The 21,281-nt window shown below is 48.4% G+C and overlaps 1 protein-coding gene across 3 annotated transcripts in view; it reads right to left on the reverse strand.

Moving 5' to 3' along the window:
* The window catches only part of ZNF277 (zinc finger protein 277), a 415,867-nt gene that overhangs the window by 5,586 nt on the left and 389,000 nt on the right, over positions 1–21,281 (reverse strand). For 2 of the 3 annotated variants that reach the window (XM_069627913.1, XM_069627912.1), the window contains one exon: positions 15,916–16,090. In XM_069627913.1, the coding sequence (XP_069484014.1) occupies positions 15,916–16,090 (175 nt within the window). Of the gene's footprint in view, positions 1–13,553; positions 13,619–15,915; positions 16,091–21,281 lie in introns of all 3 variants that reach the window. The other variant, XM_069627914.1, reaches the window with a different exon arrangement.

Here is a 21,281-nt window from a genome sequence, read left to right on the forward strand (position 1 = left end):
TAGCGTCTTTACCGTCCTGTATGATATTCAGGAACGCCTCCCTTTCTTCTCCCTCCGGGATGCAGTCAGCCGCTGTAGAAGCACACTCCCAAAGTGTATGGCTGAATCTAGCAAGGGTGCAAGTAGCATTAACAGATTTTAACGCCATGCTACATGCCGAAAAAACTTTCTTTGCCATAGCATCATATTTTTTATCGTCCCTGTCCTGCGGGACGGTAGGATAAGCCGTCTTGACATCGGTAGAAGATGCTGCCTGTACCACCAGACTTTCTGGGGATGGGTGTTTTGACAAAAACTCCGGGTCTGTAGAGGATACCCTGTATTTTGTAGACAGTTTTTTATTTACTGCCACGACCACATCTGGGGTTTCCCAGTTCGTCATAATCTTCCTCTGAAGAGCTTTATGAAAAGGCACCACAGGATCCTCCTGTGGGCCTTTGTCAAGAATATCGGTGAGGTCATCTTGCTGGAAAGATTGTGAAGGTGCAGACCACCCCATAAACTCTGTGATTCTGGCCATTAAGGCTCTATAGGGGGTTTCAGCATGCTCCCCCGGGTCTGGCCTAGCAAACTCCACCTCAGGGGAAGTGTCTAACCCATTTGCCTCATGTAAGGAATCATGAAGATCCTTTAACTTGCGTTCTTCAGAGGAAATTTCCTCTCTAATTGGGGTTACAGGTCCCTGGAACTCAAATGTGTCTTCCTGTTCAGACAATTCACCCTCTTCCATAATTGAGGACATAGTTCTCAATTGTTCTGAACTCATAAAGGGTGTAAACCCCATTTCCAAGGCAGAGGGTGCCGAACTTGTCATAATTGGCCTCGAAAACATCAATGTTGTCGACGCCGAAGGCTTCGAGCGTGGCGTCGAAAACAAAGACGGAGGCCTCGATGACCTCGACAGAATTGGGATTCTGCTCGACAATCTCTACGCCATCGAGGACCTGGGGATAGTCACTGGGTGTGTCGTAACCATGACTTTTCTTGGTGTCGACGCCGGTGTCGAAGCTGGCGTCGAGTCGACAGACCCGTGTGTCGAAGGTCCCTTCGACAACGGTGTCGAAGACACCGACCTCGGCGTCGACGGAACCTTCGTCGACTGCGTCGACGGAACCTTCGAGGAAGGTTTGGAGGTCATAATCCTACTCGAGGGTTCGGGACGCGCTCGAGAGGTTTCCTTCGCCGGGTACTGCGACTCGCGGCGTTTTTGACCTTTGGGTCTTTCGATCAGAGCATCGCTCTCGGCAGTCTTCGAGGGGGTCGAGGCCGCTTTCTCGAAGACACTCATCATATTTTTGCGGAATTCCTCCCATTCAGCCCAGGAACTATGTTTCGTGGGGCAAGGGATTCTCTTTGGCGAGACAGAGGAAGAGGAAGACGGAGAAGGGGATCTTCGACGTCTCCTCTACGAGTGTTTCGATCTCGAGTGATGGGACCCACTTCGAGACCTGGAGCGCGAATGGTGACGAGGAGACGAATGTCTCGACTTCGTCGACGAAGAAGAAGCTTTAAAAGTCTTACCTTTCTCCAGCTTCCCCCTACGCTCCTTCAGGGCCTTAGCTGTCATGGACATACAGTCCTCGCACTCCGAACAATGGTGTTCAGCTCCCAAACACCACAGACAAACTCTGTGAGGGTCAGTCAGCGACATCTTTTTCCCACAATCTCGGCATTTTTTGAAGCCGGATCGAGGAGTTGTCGGTTCCGACGACGAAGCCATCGAGTACGGATCGAATAACTCGAGGTAAATAGGTAAAACCTGCCAAAACTGAGCAACGTTATTCCGAGGCACTGAGTAAGCACGGAAAAACAGAACTGAGCAACGCCGGCAGCGCTTGTTGTTCTTCTTGCTGATAGATTTTTATCCATCAGTGGTGATTTTTTGGATACCGAGGCTTGAGCCTCATTACTCCATCTTCTCGGGTTGAGTGTGTAGTCGTGGGTTTGTATTCTTCTTGGTCTGTGTGGCCTTGTCACAGTAGGGCTGGTTTCACAGGGTCTTCGCAGTGATGGGCCGCGGGTAGCGGTCGAAGGGGTTTGCAGTGGTGGCAGTGAGTCTTCTGATGAGAGGGTTTGGGTTCTGATCCAGTCCTTGGCAGAAGTTCTTACTCAGCTTCGCTAGATGTTCATCCAACATTTCGATGTCCAGGTCTCTGTGAAGGTCTGCTATCCTTGTGAAGATTGGTGCTCCAGACGATATCCGCAGGGCCTTGTTCTGGACTATCTGAAGACTCTTCCGGTGTCGCTCATGGCAGGTCATCCATGCTGGGGAGGCATAAATCAGGGTTGGTCTGATGATCGCCTTGTAGATGTTGATCTTTGTCCGGAGTGGCATGGACTTGCTCTTCAGGAGTGGGTACAGTGCTGCCATCTTTCCTGTTGCCTTCTGCTGAGTATTCTCAATGTGGCTTTCCCAGTTGAGTTTGCTGTCCAGGGTCACACCGAGGTAGCGGCTGCTGCTCTCCCATTTGATGGTCTCCCCGTTGAGGCTGATGTGTGGGTGCTCCTTGATCTTCTTTCTGGTGAACAGCGTTGCAGTTGTCTTGCTGGTGTTGAGTTCTATCCGCCAGTCGCTGTACCACTTTGCGATGGTATCCAATGAAGCTTGCAGGTTCTTCGCCACTTCCTTTTCACTGAAAGACTGGGAGATGACTGCAACATCGTCTGTATACAGCGCCAGGTTCGTCTTGTGGAGATCTATCGGGATGTCGTTGGTGAAGAGGTTGAACAGGAAGGGTCCGAGGTTCGATCCCTGTGGCACGCCTGCTCGGATGGGATGTGAAGAGGACATCTCAGACCGCATGGCGACATGGAAGGTGCAGCCTCCCAGGTAGCTTGCAATCGTCTTCACCAGGTAGTTCGGAAATCCCAGGCCAATCATCTTGTGCAGCAGTCCCTTGTGCCAGACTCGGTCGAATGCTTTGGCGACATCCAGGAAGACGATTCCTGTGGACTTCTTGATGTTGAATCCGTGGCTGATGGTGTCCACCACTCTCAGTAGCTGATGAGTCGTTGCATGCTCCTTTCGAAATCCAAACTGTTCCTTTGCTAGTAGATTTCTTTCGGAGGTGAAGTTACTGAGTCGAGCGAGGAATACCTTCTCCAGGATCTTCGATAATCCAGAAAGCAGGCTGATGGGGCAGTAGTTTGCTGGATCCCTCAGTGGTTTGCCGGCCTTTGGAAAAACGATGACCCTTGCTTCTTTCCAGGAACTCGGAAGTGCTGGAGCCTCATGCATGCATTGAAGATCTCTGTGAGATGTTCCATTGATGCTGGTGGGAGGTTCTTGATTGCCAGGTTGGTTATTCCGTTGCTCCCCGGTGCCTTGCCGTTCGCCAGTTTTTCTGCAAGTCCTGCTACCTCAGAGCTTGTGCACTCCTTGATGTCTTCTGCTCCCACGGAACTGCGCAACGGACGCTGCGCGCGGCCTTTATAAGCAGGATGACGTCGACATCGATACGGCGGCTGTCAAGGGGCATCGACTCGGAGGACGTCGACGCGCAGCGCCCTCTAGAGAGAAACATTTTCAGAGGCCAGCAGAGCTGGAAGGAGATATCTAAGATGAGGAATACATCGGAGGACACAATCCCTTCGAAAGTAACATCTTCAAGAACTTGTTTTCGGTTATTTGTAAAGTGCTGCGGATAGAATAACCCCAAATATCAGCACAATACTATTACGTCCCGTCCCCTTTCCTCCATACTGCATGGGCGTCCCTTCCTAGAGACAGGAGACGGAACCTTTTTCACCAGAAAAACACCTCTTCTCCTTTAAATTAAGAGGCGCGCAGCCCTGGCAGCATGCACTACCCTGACTCTGGCGCCACACCGCAGTCCCCTTTTCCGTGTCGATGGGAATGTGCCGATTTCACCAGCGTTCCTGGGTTTGGCTTCGGCCTTGTAATTCCACTCACTCTTCCCCAGATTATTCTTCTATCTTTTTGTCTTCTTTTTTGTCATTCAAGGTACTTGGTCCTCCGGCGTCGCACTCCTCCCCAGCGCATGTCGACTTCAGTGAGCTTCAGTAGGTGTGCATCCTGCGAGGGGCTCTTCCTAACATCCAACCTCCATGCTCTTTGCCTCTGCTGCCTCGGCCCGAACACGGCTGGCAAGGCTGTACCGCGTGCGATGCACTGACTCCACGCGCACTGAAGAACAGGCTAGCTAGGTGGAGGGAGCTCTTAAAAAAGGTCGCCTCCAGAGGACCTGAAAGACTTCGTCAAACAGAGATCGAGGCCCAAGGGAGGGCTGCTATTTTCCATCGCACCCGGTAAGGGCAACTCCTTCCAGAGGAAATGCCCGAGCGGAAAAAACCGCTCAGGTTCTTGCACCAGCACTCATACTGAGGCTAGTCGAGCTAACGGCCTTATGGCCGAGGGCTCATCGGATCGTTCTGGAAGCAGTGTTGAGGGACCACAAGGTTCTTTTACCGGGTGTACGGCCGAGGGGCAACGCCCTTGTACCGGCTTAATGTCCAAGGGTGTCCTGCATGCAGCACTACCGGCGACTCTGCCGAGGGCAACACGCCTTCAGGACCTAGGCCTGAGGTGCAGGGTAGGCCTCATGCTCCAACACCAAGAGTCTAGGAGGAGGTTGGGCCCAGGGAGCCAAGCACCATGACATGGGCATGTGGCACGCAGCTCAACAAAATGGCTGCTGCACCAGACAACACGACCGCTCTTCCGACGCCACCCCTAGGAACGGAGCTGGCGGAAGAACGAGTTTCAAGGTGGGACTGGTGTCAACCAGTGTGGCCTACAGTTATCCATCAGCAGCACAGGGCAGGTACCCCCTGCAGCCTAGGCAGAGTGCGCTCCGGCACCCCAGCAACCCCCAGCCACTCTGTCAATATCACCTGCCACTTTGTCAGCCTCCGAAGACAGTTTCTTCGAAAGGTTCCTGGAGCTGATGCAAACCCCCCAGATGGGGGCCATCCTGCGGGATGCTATCAGGGACATGCTCCCTCTGGTTACACCACCGGTGCCCATAGTCATTCCTCCCATTGCTCCGGCACCACAGGCCCCTGCGCAGCCACAGCTGCCTCTGCCGACTCTTTCGATTCCGGCTCCCCTGCCTCCCACAGTTCCGGTGGCTCCACAGCAGCCCCCGCAGCAGCCTCCAGCTTCGGTTTCCACACCGCAGCCCACAGTGCCCAGCACTCCTCCAGCCCCTGCGGACCAGCCAGATACTCGGGTCGACACAGATGAGGAGGAGGACCCTGAAACCCAATCATCAGCGAATGTCTTCCACGACAGGCTGGCAGGTTTGGCGGAATATTTGGGCCTTCCCCAACCTGAGGTAGAGCAGCCTGAGAGGCTCTTGGCAGAAGTCCTCACCCTAAGACCCCCTACCAAAACGGGAATCCCGATGCAGAAAGACATTGTTGCCCTGGCCAAAAAGGGGTGGCACAAGCCACACTGGGCCCAACCTGTAAATAGGCGCCAAGTATAGACAGATGGAAGGGGATCCACTCTTGCTGTCGGCACACCCTCAACTGCATTCTTCTGCGATCCCTGCAGCGTCACTCTACTCTAAGCCTGAGTCGTCTACGGCCACCTTGTCCTCGACGCTGCTAGGCAAGGAGGAGATCTTGGAAGTGTACGAAAAGAAGCTGTGCGCCAACGCCTCCCTGTACCTGCGTCAATCAAACGGGGATGCCATGCTGGCAGCTGGTAACCTTTCCGGTGCAGAGACACACACGCTTCAAGGTGGGTCTCGGAGAAGTTCAAGGCATACACCCAGTTGCTCCAACGCTCCGAAAGGGGGCGGTTGTTTGGCGGGTGTCGGGACTTCCAGGAACAGAGGTCGAGGCAGTCTGATCGCAGGCTGAGTCAATACCGGCACAAACAAAAGGGGGGGGGGGGCAAGGGCTTTTTCCAGTCCCCCTCCTCCGCAGCAGTCTCAGAGGGGAAAGAAGGCATGACACGTCCCTTTGGGTCCATGTGTCTCCAGTGGGGGGCAGGCTTGCCTCCCACATGCAATTTTGGCGGCAGAAGAATTTTTCGGACCCCTGGATCCTCGCTGTAGTATCCTCGGGGTACCGCCTACCGGTCCCTCCCTCTCCTCCTTCCTCCCCTCAACTTCCACGGATTGAGACAGTAACTCTGTTGGCAGAGATCCAGGCGCTCATCGACAGCCAGGCAGTGGAGGAAGTCCCAGCCTCCCAGCGAGGTTTGGGCTTCTATTCCAGGATTTTCGCCATAGAAAAGAAGAACCAGGCAGGCCTGAGAGTTGTGCTGGACGTATCCACCCTCAACCTCTCCCCCCTCTTCAGAAATTCAAGATAGTTACGCCAGCACTCATTGCGCAGACACTAGACAAAGGAGACTGTATGTGCTCCGTGGATCTGAAGGACGCTTATCTACTTGTCCCGATTTGGCAGCCACATTGCTTCTTCCTGCGCTTCAGGATCATGGGCTGCCATTTCCAATACAAGGTGCTACCCTTTGGCCTCAAATTAGCCCCCAGGGTATTTACTAGACTCGTGAATGCTGTGGAAGCCCTCCTCAAGGCCCAAGGCCACCACATCTACCTGTACCTGGACGACTGGCTCGTCAGGGCGAGAACCCCGGAGGGGGTTACCCACACCCCCTCCTCACTAATGAATACACTCCACGACCTGGGGTTTACTATCAACCGCAAGAAATCTCAGCTGCAGCCCACGCAGAGCCTCACATTCCTGGGCCTCATCTGGGATACAAGCTCAGAAAAGCTCTTTCCCTCTCGGAGGACAAGATTGCGGCCATCAAGAGAGCCACTACACACTTCCACCAGAGCAATGACCTCAGCCTGGTGGTATCAGCACTTATTGGGGATCATGGCAGCAGTCCTTCTGGCTGAGGATGAGGAGGTTGCAGCTGCATTTCGAAGACTCATGGAATCAGGAGAGGGGCTCCCAAGCGTAGCTGGTCAGCATCCCTCCTTTCCACCCGGTCCTCACATGGTGGTCCCGAGGAGGACAAGCCCTTTCGGCAGCCGACTCCGCAGGTCACCATCACTACGGATTCCTCCCGGGAAGGCTGGGGGGCCACTCTGGACAGCCACTGCGTCCATGGAGTTTGGACCCGGCATAAACAGGAGTCTCACATCAACCGCCTGGAGCTCAGGGCCATTTGGTTGGCCCTCAGAGCTTTCCTCCCACTCATCGAGAGCAAGACCGTCCTTATCCAGACCGACAACTCCACCAGCATGTACTATGTCAACAAGCAGGGGGGTACCATGTCTTCCCCCATTCTGTGCCCTGGAGGTCAACATGTGGAAATGGTCCCTGGAGAACAACATCCACCTCACGGGGGAGGCCAACTTGGAAGTGGACGGACTCAGCAGACTGGTAGCGGACAATTACGAATGGCAATAAACAACCAGGAGCTGCGGGAGGTCTCAAGCAGGTGGGGGCATCCTCAGGCGGATCTTGGTGGTTACTTGTATGTAACAAAGCTATACTCACCCACTGCAACAAGCGCCACGATGCCCTATGGCTGCTGTCTGTATTTATTTATGTAACTAAGTTATGAGCACCACTGTAACCACGGGCTGCTGTGTGCTCAACAAATGCAAATAAATAAATAAATCAAATAACTACTCTTTTTGACTACTTAAGGAACAGGAAGTGCCAGAAGTTTGCATCCTGGCAGGGGCAGGGCCCTGGTTCACTGGGCGACACCTTACAGATACGGTGGGACAGCATGACAGCCTATGTCTTCTCTCCGATTCCCCTGATACACAGGGTGCTCCGCACGATAAAGGAATCTCATCACTTCAGCATCATTCTGATAGCTCCCTGGCGAGACTGTGGTTTTCCGAGCTGCTCAGCCTCTCGGACAGACCACCCATTCACCTTTCGATGCGGCCAGACCATTTCCTACTCTAAGGAGATGGACCCCCTTACTTGCACGCTGGATGATGTGCTCTCCTTCTCGGTGCACCGTGCGCACTCAGGATTACAGGTGGACACATGTTGTGCTACAGAAATTCAGAGGAGGTCTTCTCATCTTCCAAACCGATAGTCGAGAAGCATTTGGCGGGCCTGTCCAGGCTTTACCCGCTCATTAGGAAGCCACACCCCATGTGGGACCTCAATGTAGTGGCAGGCACCTTGGTGCACAAACCCTTCGAGCCAATGGCGTCCGCTGACATCAGGCCGGTCACCATTTAGACAACTTTGTTGGTGGACCTCACCTACGCTCGCAGTGTCAGTGAGATCCAGGCTTTGGTGGCCTCAGAACCATATACCACCTTTCACAGGGATAAGGTAGTCCTGTGGACTCACCGGGCGTTCCTACCCAAGGTACCCTCATCTTTCCATGTAAACGAGGAAATAGTCTTACCTACATTCTTTGCTGACCCCAAGGACGAGGCTCAGAGAGTATTAAACTGTCTGGACGTCAGGCACACTCTCAAATTCTATCTGGACAGGACCAAGGGCTTCCGCAAGTCGGATGCACTCTTTGGCACCTTCGGGGGCTCTAGGTCCAGGTATCAAGCATCAAAGACCTCTATTGCAAGGTGGATGGTTGTGGCCATCAAAGAGGCCTACGAAGGGCAGCACAAGCCACTACCAGCTAACATGCACGCCCACGCTGTCAGGGCCGAAGCCACGGCCGTGGCATTCCAACGGCAGGTCCTGTGGCAGGTCATCAGTAGGGCGGCCACCTGGGCCACCCCTTTGGCTTTCTGTAAGCATTACTGTTTGGACGCCAGCTCTATATCAGACGCGGCCTACGTACAGGCGGTTCTAAGGAAACAATTTGCTTAAGTAGGGTCTCCTTTCCACCCCAGGGCTACATTCAGTTGTAATCACCCATGCAGTATGGAGGAAAAGGGACGGGACGTAAGAGTAATTATATGTTACTTACCGTAGTGACTAACATACTCTTAGTCCCCTTTCCTCCATACGTCCCACCATCCTGCCCCCTAATAATACTGGTGTCATTAGGCAATGTTAAATATTGTCAACGCGTCAATGGGGACTGAGGTGTTTCGCTGGGGGGCGGAGTTAGGGTAGCGCATGCTCCAAGGGCCACACCCCAGCGCGCCAATAAATTTAAAGGAGAAGAAGGGTTTTTCTGGTGAAAAAGGTTCTGTCTCCCGTCCTTAGGAAGGGATGCCCATGCAGTATGGAGGAAAGGGTACTAAGGACGTTAGTCACTACGGTGAGTAACATAATTACAGAGCCGTGGTTCTTGCGTGCTTCTGATATATTTCCAGTGCAGGAGAAACAGCTCCCTTACCATACCTACTAAAAAAGGCAGTCACACCTCCAACATATTTTGCGAGTGTAGTTTAAGATGTATCCACCTGGTTAAACCGAATGCCCAAATAAGCATAGGTTTCCACCTGTTCCCGCATAGTCCCTTCAACGGTCACACATAGTTCTCGTCTTTGTGTTCTGGTGGGCCGAAAGCTCAGGGCCCTGGTTTTCCCAACATTCAGGGCTAGACCAAGATCCTTGCACTTTGCCACAAAACGCTTCATTGTGTGTTTCAAGCCCACTCGAGATGTTGAAATTATTACTGCATTGTTCGCATAAAACCAAGTTGGCAGATTCTCCATACCAAGCTTAGGTTGGTCGAGGCACTGTTGTGCCAAATCTTCAATACTTTGTTAATGAGGATGTTAAACAAAAATGGTGCCACTACAAAGCCCTGCCAGACACCTTTACCTACTTCAAAAGGGCCAGTCAGCTCTCCCTCCAGGCCAAACCTAACCATGGCTTGGTTATTTTGATATAAGGTTTGGATGGCTGATCGTAGGTGGGCTGGTAATCTTTTCTTTGACAAGGCCTTCCATAAAAGATCTCGTGGGACCATTGGGACCATTGAACGCAGACTTTTTGTTGGCAAAAACAGCATACAGCCTGACCTTCAATAAAACTGGGGTGTTAGTCTGTTCCCGAAAGTTTGGTAGTTCAGACTGCCACTTCTACATCCAAACAAAATGCATACCCAACTATTCCCCCGGACAGAGATAGATAAAAAGGTTCTCTCTGCAGGGAATAAGGCCCTTAAATTAGCAAATCCCATGTGTGCACTGGCTAAATTCACTTTCACCCTTTGGGATTGCATAGCGATGGCAGCTGAACATATTCCCGAAGGGGGAAAAAGACAGTTTCCTAAACACTGTCAAGGATGAGAAAGATGCAATGTGCAAATCCATCCAGACTGGTCTCAAATCCGCTGACAGTATCAGCAGGGCTATGTCGGCTAGTACTGTAATGCACAGATATGCCTGGTTCAGAAAGTCTGGATTTGCTCCAGATGTGCAGTCCAGACTTCTTAACATGCCCTTTGATGGCACACATTTATGTGGCAGCAGGGCTGACGGGAGCCTGGAGAAACTGCAGCCCTCCAAAGCAGTAGCCAAATCCCAGGGTACTGCAATCAGACAACTACAAACTCACTGCTGGATCTGCTTGGGGTAGGGGGTAGGTCCTTTTGCTATTACTCCTCAGCTGGAAGAGTGAGAGGACTGTCGATTCAAAGAGGCCAAAGAAGATTCCCCTGGGGTGGACGGGGAAGAGGTACTAAAAACTGCCCAGGCAACGGCTACTTTACCATTAGCCGCTGCATCAGCCGCCTCAAAACCTATCTGAGACCTTAGTCCACAAGTCCCTGGTGGGAGGCAGACTCTCACAGCATCTGAAAGAATGGCAGGGCATTACTTCAGATGCATGGGCACTAGAAACAGTAGCCCAGGGTTACTGCCGTCCCTTTCTAAAAAAGCCTCAGAGTCATCCACCGGGAAACAGCTCTGTGAAAGTTCCAGAACTGCTGCTTATTCAGGAAATCTTGACCCTGTTAGAGAAATGTGCTATAGAACTAGTACCTGTAGCAGAAAGGAACAAGGGTTGGTACTCCCCTTACGTCCTAATCCCCAAGAAGGACAGAGGATTGAGACCCATCTTGGACTTAAGAGACTTGCACAACATTTCAAGATAGTTAACCTTTCACAGATCCTTCAGGCCCTCCAGCTACAGGACTGGATGGTATCATTGGACCTTCACAATGCTTACTTTCATGTGCCAATCCACCACTAGCACAGAAAGTATATGAGGTTTGCCGTTGGCGGTTCTCATTATCAGTTTAGAATGCTGCCATTTGGGCTGACCTCCGGCCCGAGTGGTGGCAGCAAGTCTCAGATGGGGGGGAAATTCATGTCTACCCCTCTCTGGATGATTGGCTGATCAGGGCCAGTTCTCCCAAACAGGCCCTGGAACATCTCAGCTCCACCTGTCACTCACTCCACAGACTGGGCTTCTCCGTCAATTACAAGAAGTCCCACATGATACCATCTCAAAGGCTCCAAATTATCAGGGCAGTCCTAGATACATCCATGGGAAAAGCCTTGCCAACCGAGGTGAGGGCTCAAGACATTCTGCAGATGGTCACCAAATTCCAGAGTGCCCAGCGTCTTCACGCCTTTGTTTATTTGAAGTTGCTCGGCCTCATGGCATCCTTCATTTTCCTGGTGCCAGAGGCTCGCCTGAGAATGAGATGTCTCCAATGGGCTCTCAGAACTCAATAGTCCCAATTCTCAGGCAGTATGTCAGACCTTCTTCAGGTTCCAAGCACAGTCACACAAGACCTTCTGTGGTGGGCCTGCCAGGAAAACATTCACTAAGGAAAACCTTTTTGGCAACCATGGCCAGAGATAACAGAAGTGACGGACACCTCACTTGCGGGGTGGGGATCCCACACCAACAATATGACAATCAGAGTCCATCCCTTTGGAGCTGTGTGCAATCAGACTAGCGCTGAAGGCCTTCCTGCCCTCTGTACGGGGAAAGAAAGTCCTGATAATTACGGACATCACGTGGCCATGTACTACCTCAACGAGAGGAGGTGTAGGGTCAATATCACTGTGCAGAGGCGCAATGAAGCTCTGGTTCTGGGCAATTCAAGAAGGAATCTCCCTGTCGGCAGTTCACCTATCCGGAGAGGAGAACACAGCGGCAGATGCTCTGAGCAGGCAGAGCACAGTCTCCCATGAGTGGGAACTAGCTCAGGAAGTCCTTCAAGAGATCTTCACCCTTTGTGGAACCCCTTAAGTGGATCCATTTGTGACCGGCTTCAACAAGTAGTGCGAGATTACTGCTCCAGGGAATTTCCCACAAGAGGAGCTCTAGGGGATGCGTTCGTAGTGGACTGGGAGTTTCCACTCCTGTACACGTTTCCTCCAGTCCCCGTCATTCCTCAAGTAATCAGGAGGGTGAAAAAATTCGGGAAATCCATGATCCTAATTGTTCCGGTTTGGGCCAGGAGGACGTGGTACCCGGACCTTCTGGACAAGTCCATCTGCCCTCCAATACGTCTGACACCAAGAGAAGACTGTCTCTCGGGGTAAGAGGGTTGGGTTCTCCATCCAGAGGTCAAGACACTCAACCTTCACGCATGGTTTCTGAGAGGTTAAGATATTGGGACCTCCCGGACAGCGTAATGGAGATTTTGCTTTCGGCCAGAAGGCCAGCAACAAAATACTTATACCGCTGCTGTTGGAACAAATTCTGCAGCTGGTGCAGGTGTAAGAATGTGGACCCTTTTATATGCAGTACACCTATGGTGTTATCATTCTTGTTACACCTGGCTAATCTGGGGCTCTAGGTTGGCACAATTAAAGGATATCTGGCAGTGCCATCTATTTTAAGCGCTCCTCTGAAAAGGTATCTTTCTTCAAGAGTCCGCTGGTTGTAGAGTTTTTGAAAGGATTGACAAATGTATTTCCTCCTACCCCTTTTCAAGTCAAGGTTTGGGATATCAACCTAATTTTGAATGTGTGCTCCATTCAAGCCTATTTATTCCTGTACTTTAAGATTGTTAACTTTAAAGACCTTACTTTTAGAGGCTCTAACATTAGCCCATAGGGTGACTGAACTTCAAGTCTTGCCCTGCAAGCCTCCTTACACAGTCTTCTTTAAGGATAGAGTGGTCCTTAAGGTTAAACCTACCCTTTTACCAAATATTTTGTCTGAGTTTCATATAACTCAAAAAATCATTCTACCTTCTTTTTATCCTCCACCGCATCATGGAAAGGAAGAGGAGAGGTTACACAGGCTTGACCCAAGACGCGCCTCTATATTTACTTATCCCCTATATTTTTAGGATGTCTAAGTTTAAACAAGATTATCAACTTTGTATTGGGCACACAGGCCATAAATTGGGTATGGCGGCCTCAAAACAAACCTCATCTAGGTAGATCATTAGCTGGAAAAGATCCTCCTTAGGGTCTCAGGGCACATTCGACCAGGGGCATGGCTACTTCCTCTGCCTCACAGAGGGGTGTCCCAATTCAGGATATTTGTGCAGCAGCCACATGTTCCTCCATCCACACATTTACCAAGCATTATAGTCTGGACTCTTCCTCAGGCCGGGCAGGTGTTTTTGGGAAGACAGTGTTACATTCTGTACACACAGACCAATAAGGAACTTCTAAATTATTACGAAAGGCTGGAAAACTCTGACTCCCTCCTCCAGAAATACAAGCGCTGCTTTGGGAGTCTTATCATAAAACACGGAATACGTGGGAGGACACAATCCATTCGAAGAACAAGTTACTTACCCATGGTAATGTTCTTTTTACTGGATGTTCTCCCACGTATTCTTCATCGCCCCTCCCAGCATACCCTGCAGTAGAATTTCCTTGTTATTGCAGTTTACGGTCTTTCAGGGTGAGTAATTTCCGAGCATGGCTTAATCCAATACACTGAAAAAAACAGAACTGAAGCCAACGGTCGCTGCACGTGCTGTATACCACTGATGATGTCAACATCGAGACGGAGGACGTCGAGTCGACCGGCTTCAACGTGCAGCGCCCCGTGCTGAAAATAATATCTGAAGCAGCTTATGCTGTATATGGAGATATCATAAGATGAGAACATTACCATGGAGTAAGTAACTTGTTCTACTCATTGATCGTACCCCAAAAAAGATTAGCCAAGCTCTCAGCTGATTTTAGTGAGTTTACTGGGTGTGCCATTCCGGTACCCACGAAAGTCAAAATGCTGGGGCGTTCTCTTAATACCTCCCTCACAATGAAATCCCACACAATAGTATTGTTTCTACCACTTCCTATTTCGTGAAACTGCTGTGTCGTGTTCACCCCTTCATGTCTAAGGAGACTTGTGCACGCCTCACCCTGTGCTATCGTTGGAGCAAAGATTGACTACTGTGGCAGTACTTTGTACAGCACCTTGCAAGGCAACATAAAAAAGCTACAGACACTTCAAAATAGTGCGGTTAGAATAGTGAATCAAATCAAGCGGCGTGCTCATGCATCAGAGGGTCGACACGCCTTACATTGTTTGCCAGTGGAAGAGTGTTTGCCTTTAAAGTTCTTACTCTTGCACATAAGTGCCTGTATGTGAAATGTCAATCCTATTTAAACTCTAGCTGGACCCCTAAAGCTTGTGTTCGGACACTGCATTCCAGAATCACTAACTTGTTGTACATTCGAGTCAAACATGAAAGAGCTGGCAAACTGGCCTTTGACTCAACGGCTCCTCATCTCTGAAATAGCCTCCCATTAGATCTGATAGCAATACTATCCTTTTCACTATTTAAGAAGAAGCTTAAGACACACCTGTTCAAATAATGTTGTTGGATTTGTTTATATTATTTCATGGCCTGCATTTGACTACTGGCTTACTGGTTCTGTTTCGTCTTTGGCTCAGGATTTCTTTTTGTTTCGTTTATCTGTGTCCGTTTGTTCTCGTTTTTTATTCTGCGCTTTAGTGCCTATGGGCTCATGGCATATTACAAATGAATTAACAAACAATCGATCTAATGCAGTTACAAACTCACTCGCTCTAATCTCAATTTATAATGAGTCTCACCGTTTACTATATTTTCTCCTAATCTCGACAGCCTTCATGAAACCTCCAAATTACAAATCATTACTATCCCTTTGTGCCGTGGGAAGCTGTTCATAGCAATCTGTGAAGGTTTCCGTTTCTTTAGCACCCTCCTGCTATACTCCTGTGATGTCCTAATGTCTGCCTATGAAATGTAAACTGGCACGTCTCCTTCCTTGTCGTCATGTTGGTATATTTTACTCTGTCTTCCAGCTTAGATGCCTTGTCGACCTCCATTAAATTAAATCAAAACTCTTCACTAACCTCAGACAGCATGCACATTACCTCCCCTGGATTATTTGCCAGACATTCATTTTCAAAGTCATAGAGTCTTCAAGAGCAGTAACCTCCTTCACTCTGGCCAGCTTCAGACCCTTCAGGAAGAGCAAAGCATTAGCCCAGATTACTGCTTTAAAAGCCCCACATAGAGAGCTTTTGATACACACTGAAGACAAATTTAACCCAGAATATTCCTCCATTACCGTTGACAGATGTTCCACAACCAGAGTGTAACTGCTTTGTAAGAAGCCTCCATTAAAGGTGTTTCCATTTATTGGGTACCTACACATTTTACATTCATTATTACTTTGCAAGGAATATAAAAATGTCATCTTCACAGCAATATTCAATGCCATTGCAATGAAGGATGAACTCATTTAGAAATCTGTACTGACCAGTTTCTTACAAACACTACAGCCATTGTAGTAATGTTATCAGTTTTCTTATCTTTCGTTTCAGGCCAGATTCCTCACACTTCTAAGTGTTGCAGTAATCATTTTTATTATACCCCAATTTAAAGGAGCTCAATTATTACAGACTGAAAGGATAAAGGGCTGAGTCAGCCAGGATTCAAACACTCAGCGCTAGCTTGCTCCATGTTAGAAGCAATCGCCTAACGATGAGCAATCAACCAACCAAGCTAATAATTGTGTACCTTTGCACAATATGCTGTAATATACATTATTTCCTTGTATATGTGCTTAAATGTAATTGGGTTCATAGTCTAATTCTTGAATAAAATGTTAAAAGTAGCTTTCCAAAAAATAGATCAAAGGTTTAGGCGGCACCTACTGTGGTTGATCCCATGTAGATCTATCCGGAAGTAAAGTGATGTGGTTCGTCTCCTCCATGTGAACCACTAGTTCACCTTTCGAAGGGAACTTCTCTTGGCAGAAATGACAGCGACACATGTGAATTTCTCTTCTTATGAAATTGACCAGTTTTACTTGCTGGTAGAACTTTAAGCCTGGCAAAAGAATAAGGATAAGAAAGAATAGTAAACACTGAGGACGGGTAATGCATGCACACAGGCATTAAAAAAAATAATTGCTAATGTTGCGTTTCTCAGGTTTTTGCTGAAATATCATATGTGCAGTAGGAACATATCAGAACTTCTGTGACAAGTCGCCCCACTAAATGCGATGTTCGCGATGGGAATCAAAACTATTAATGTAGTTAAAAAAATGTTATATCTAAAAACTAGTGGCCTGTTTCGATTACTTACTGACTACTCCTTTACTTCAATTATTTCACTGCTTCTCATAACTTAAATAGTTTGCGGTGTGACACCTCTCAGATCAAATGGGAGGTGGGAGTGCTAGTGTGAAGCAAATATAATCAAAGCATTGCTCCCTCTTATTTTTCCTTGTCCTGGTCCTTAGTTTGAGAATGTGCCTTAGTGTGGTAAAGTGCCGTCCTTATCTGCCAAAACAGAACTCCCCAAGTCTTTTGGCCATTTCTACAGTCATCTCAGCGGACCTACAGTACCTCGGGAGACACAAAAATCTCAATTCTTGAGGGGGCACCAGCTCGTGCAGAAGGTGAGCCTCATTCCCTGCAGCCACCGAGGAGAAGGGGGTTTCCTAGTCCGCTTAAGAAGAAATGAAAGGATGGAAGGCTAAGGAAGGGTCACTCGTTACTCCACGTAGTGATAGACCATGGATGACTGACACCAAGCACATTTCAGCCAGCAAAGAGGCCCCTCATAAAAAGGTGATACACAAACTAGAATGAAGGCCTCCCCAACAAGCAGTAAAGTCAGAAGGAACAGCTAGATGGTGCGAAGACCACAGGTGTAGGTATCAGAGGCTAGATGGTGCGAAGACCAAAGGTGTAGGTATCACCATGTAACATTAGTAGGCGGAGAGCCGATGGCGGAGCAGAGAAGGAGGAGAGTTCCAATACCACAGGTATATGAGCTAAGGAAAGTAACTCTGAGAACCATGGAATTTGCGGTGCTAAGTTCCTTTAGTATTTGACCCTGAAAGTCAATGAAAATATCATGCTTAATCCTGGAACTGGGCCATGAAAGGCAAAGAAAGTGATGCACTGCAATACAGAGAAGCCTTCACAGCATTCTGGAACCTCAATGGAAGGTTTACAAATTGTGGCGAACCAAAAGAAGGAGGCAGACCACAATAGGTAATTTAAAGGAAGTTTATTTTTAAATGATAAAGAAAGGCCTCACTATCCTTTGATTTGATACACTTATATTGCACAAGACCAGACAGACCTAACTGCATCTGGGCGCAGATTTTAATGTAAGCATTGAAATTAACGATAATATCGAATAGGCCAAAAAAAGGAAGCCTGTCTCTAGATTATTTAAAGAAATGGGCCTTTAAAGCTTTGGAGAACTGTACCTGTCGCCACAAGGGTATTCCCTACCTATGAAACTAAATTAAAGTGCATTTGTCTGTCCTCTAAAGAAATCAAAAATTGTCCTCCGTCACAACCTACTTTCTATCTAGTCCTACCACTGCTGAAAACAAGCTATAGAGGCTTCTGCTACTGGTTGATGGGCTTTGCCTGGCCCCGGTCACTGGCTTTGATCTCCAAAAGCCGTTCTCGGATCCATGAAAGAAAAAAAAGAGTACTCATTATAAAAATATCACAAAAGTTCTTTATTAGTTCTAGGCGAAAATGTATTCATCCGTTGTCTCACAACGGAGTTCTATAATTCGCCCCCTTCACACTCCTCTCACAAGCTGTATCAATTCTTGATAATGGTTTAAACTTAAAGTTCTGTTTATTTGAGGGTTTCTTCTCATCTCCCTTTTATGTCCGATTGACGGTACTCTGTATACTTGTATTTTATTTATTTGAACCCCCCTGGTTCATTCCCACTTGTTACTTCAATGGGGTCCTCCAGACACTGTTGCTGCTTTATATCTAACAAGGGTTGCTTTGTGTTTCTTGGGTTCCCGTAACCATACTTCTATTTTACTTCTCTCGGTTCCAATCCCCTTTCCCGAGCAACCATGCTACCTGCATCTGGTCTGCTTCCTGGGGTTGGCGTCTCCACGGGGCAACTATCACATGTCTGCTTCTCTTTGGTTTGCGAGGACCACTTCGATGGCCCCTCCATTAACCTCTGTTTCTCTTATCCATGTGGGTACCACTCTGACGGACCCTCTGCTGCTAACGGCTCGCTTAGTTGCTTGACAGGATTCTGCTGTCAGCATTCGTTAGCATGCTCGCAGCCCACCACGGCCTCAGTGTGGTCACGCCACCAGTGGAGATTACTTTTCTGCCTCTGTCTCTATAGCAGCTCGTCCACTGCACATATTACCGGACCTCCAATGTCATTCTCGGCTCACTGTGCTTGCGCTACCACCAGCAATACTGCACCGCTCCGTCCCTCTTGGACGTTGTGTCGTCAGAGGCTTGCATGTACACTGGATTCTTCGTCCTTTTATGTTCGCGTTGTTCCTCCTTGTATTTGGAATACACCCCCGGATTGTCCAAAGCCAACAAGAAGGTTAATTGTAATTGTTAATTTATAACGCGCTAAATACCGGGAAAGGTATCTAAGCGTGAGCCCGGGATTCGAACCAGTGTTGCTATGCGTTGTCTTGCTTCCATGACAAACATGTTGCCCCCGAGCTATTGTCCTGGTAAAATGTCACTGCTTTTTATAGGCAATATAGTGTTACTAATATGTTTCTTAATTCCCATATAAGCAGATATTGTATTCGTGGATGGGAGTTCCTTATGGGAATGGGAGTCTATGCCAAATCTCCTTCACATGTGAGTCCCCCAACACTTTTTGCTAGACTTCTTGTGAGGTCCCAGAAAATTGTTCCTGCTGGAGTGGACGATGACCCCACAGACCCCCTAGGCGTGACCAGTCTACAATCTTTAAAAAAAAACGAATTGCAGTATAGGCAACCCTCGGGGGAAGGGGATAAAACAAAAACAAAAAAAAACAGGTTTCAGTTTGCCGCCCGCTGTATCTATGCTCCCTGCTTGCCGACTCTGACCTGCAATGGAACATATAAATGCTTAACCTGACTCAAAGCTATCCTCTGCCCACCAACTGAATCACCACCCGCTTAGAAAATAGAATACCCGTTGAGCCTTTGATTGCTGAAAAGCCTTTAGTAATTTATGTACTTTTTTCTTAAATCTCCGGATCTTGTTCTTTCCTCGCTTACTTTTAATTAGCCCCTTAAAGTGTCTGTGGATGGCCCAAAGCAAATCCTGTGGTTCGGGTCCTAATCGGACCCTTTTCATTTTCAATGCTCATCCTTTTTTCACTAATGTCTTAAAAACGGAAAATCCAGATAAAACGAACAACTTGTCTACTTTCCTGGTTGTGCTGTATTTGCTGAGATCTCTGTGGCTTTTATTCCTGAACCTGCAGTATTTCTGTCAGCTGGCAGACACCTGACGCACTGACAATAGTTGCCAAACGTTGCAGTCTTTCCCGACGCTTCCAACAAAGAAACAATGACGCGCGTGCCACGTTCATACACCCCTAAGGATTCTTTTCTCCAAGGCCTTCTCTGGTGCTCGGCTAGAATACGAACTGGAAAGAACACCGCAATACTCGCCATGCAATGTGAGAAACCAGAAGGTGTTTTACCCGCTAGTCCCCAGGGATCTGTCATCCAGGTGGCCAGGACACAGCCATCGCTTTTGGATCCAGTTCGTGGGGGTAGACCAGTGCAGGAGGATCACCTGGATAAGGTGTCTTCGGGGAGTGGGACGCCGGATGGTGAGACGCAGTATCCCCTTCCCTGTAACACCTTTTCCCCATCCTACCAGGTAGAATACTTAGGAAGTCAGCATACTTAGGAAGTCAGCCCCCAACCCCCAGACACTAACACTTTCTCACGGACAGCTCACGATGAGCGAAAACGGACAAACACCAGAGCCGTATACCTGACGTGTCCCAATACAATGGTCAGGCAATTACTGATCATTACACACACCCGACTTCCATCACACTTCCCCAAATGGATAAAAGGTGGAGCATGAAAGCACACTCTGAGCAAGGCAGAGCAAACAAGGAAGCAGCAGTTCCAAGATGGCAGTTTAATACGAGGAGAAAGACAGCAAGACCAGAAAGTGTTGCAAGGAGAAACGTACCCTTGATCTTTTCAGACCGTTACTTTCGTGAACCTTGGAAAATAAGAAACCTAAGACCTGGGACTAAAGCTGAAGAAACCTGCATTGCGTGTTGGAGGTAGCAGGGGCTCTCCGCATCGATAACTAAGGCGTTTGCCGCTGTGGTACTGTCCTTGGGTCCTACAACAAAGCAGCAGCAGTAAAGACAGCCCAGCCGGTGAGTCGCAGAGACTGATTGTTACATCAGGCCCTATGAATCAAGAGCCTTTGATAAGTAAAGAGCCTTGGGCACAGAAGGCCCTGATGCTGGTAATGGAACGGTATCCTTGTGCCAAAGAAGCCAGAGTGTGTGCTTTGCTCGAGTGAACCGCCTTGTCCCGTGCTGAAAATGTGGGCAAGGGAGGTCAACATTATATACTAAGGTCTTCGGTATGCCCATGGTGACGAGCAGCAGACTCGGGCATAGGAAATACAAAACCAAAGGGAAGGTAGAACTGCTACTCCAGAGGTTCACACCAATTTTTGTCAATAAATGGAACAAAACATATAAATTGTATTGTGGAACCTTGTATACTTGTACTAATGGACTAAATCCCTAAATTCGTAGCCCATGAAATTGTCCAGAAGGGAAAAAAGAAACTCACACACATCAGGGGCTGTGAATATACATAGTTTGTATTAAGACAAACAGAAAATCAATTGTGGAAACTTACATATAGCAACATTCAACGTTATAAACAAAGACAAATGGTTAAGTCAAAACTTAAAACAGTCTTCAATGCATAATTATCTTCAAATGCACAACATAATTTGTGAGGGAAACATATGAAAGTCATAAGCGTCAATAACTCAGCGCTCTTGTGGACCTGTAGCAATCTAAGTGTGTACAGATTTATAAAGTATCTGGTATATGAAAAGCATCTAATCTTTCAGGTGCCTAAAGCAAGTATACAGATTTATAAAGTATCTGGTGTATGAAAAGCATCTAATCTTTCAGGTGCCAACGTGGCAGGGGGGACGTGGCAGGGGGTAAAGTGTTTGGTTTTAGCCAGCAAAGCTTTTGAAATTATATAAACAATATATGA

Source organism: Ambystoma mexicanum, chromosome 12 (genome assembly GCF_040938575.1).
Source record: "Ambystoma mexicanum isolate Mex_15411 chromosome 12, UKY_AmexF1_1, whole genome shotgun sequence".
NCBI lineage: Eukaryota > Metazoa > Chordata > Amphibia > Caudata > Ambystomatidae > Ambystoma > Ambystoma mexicanum.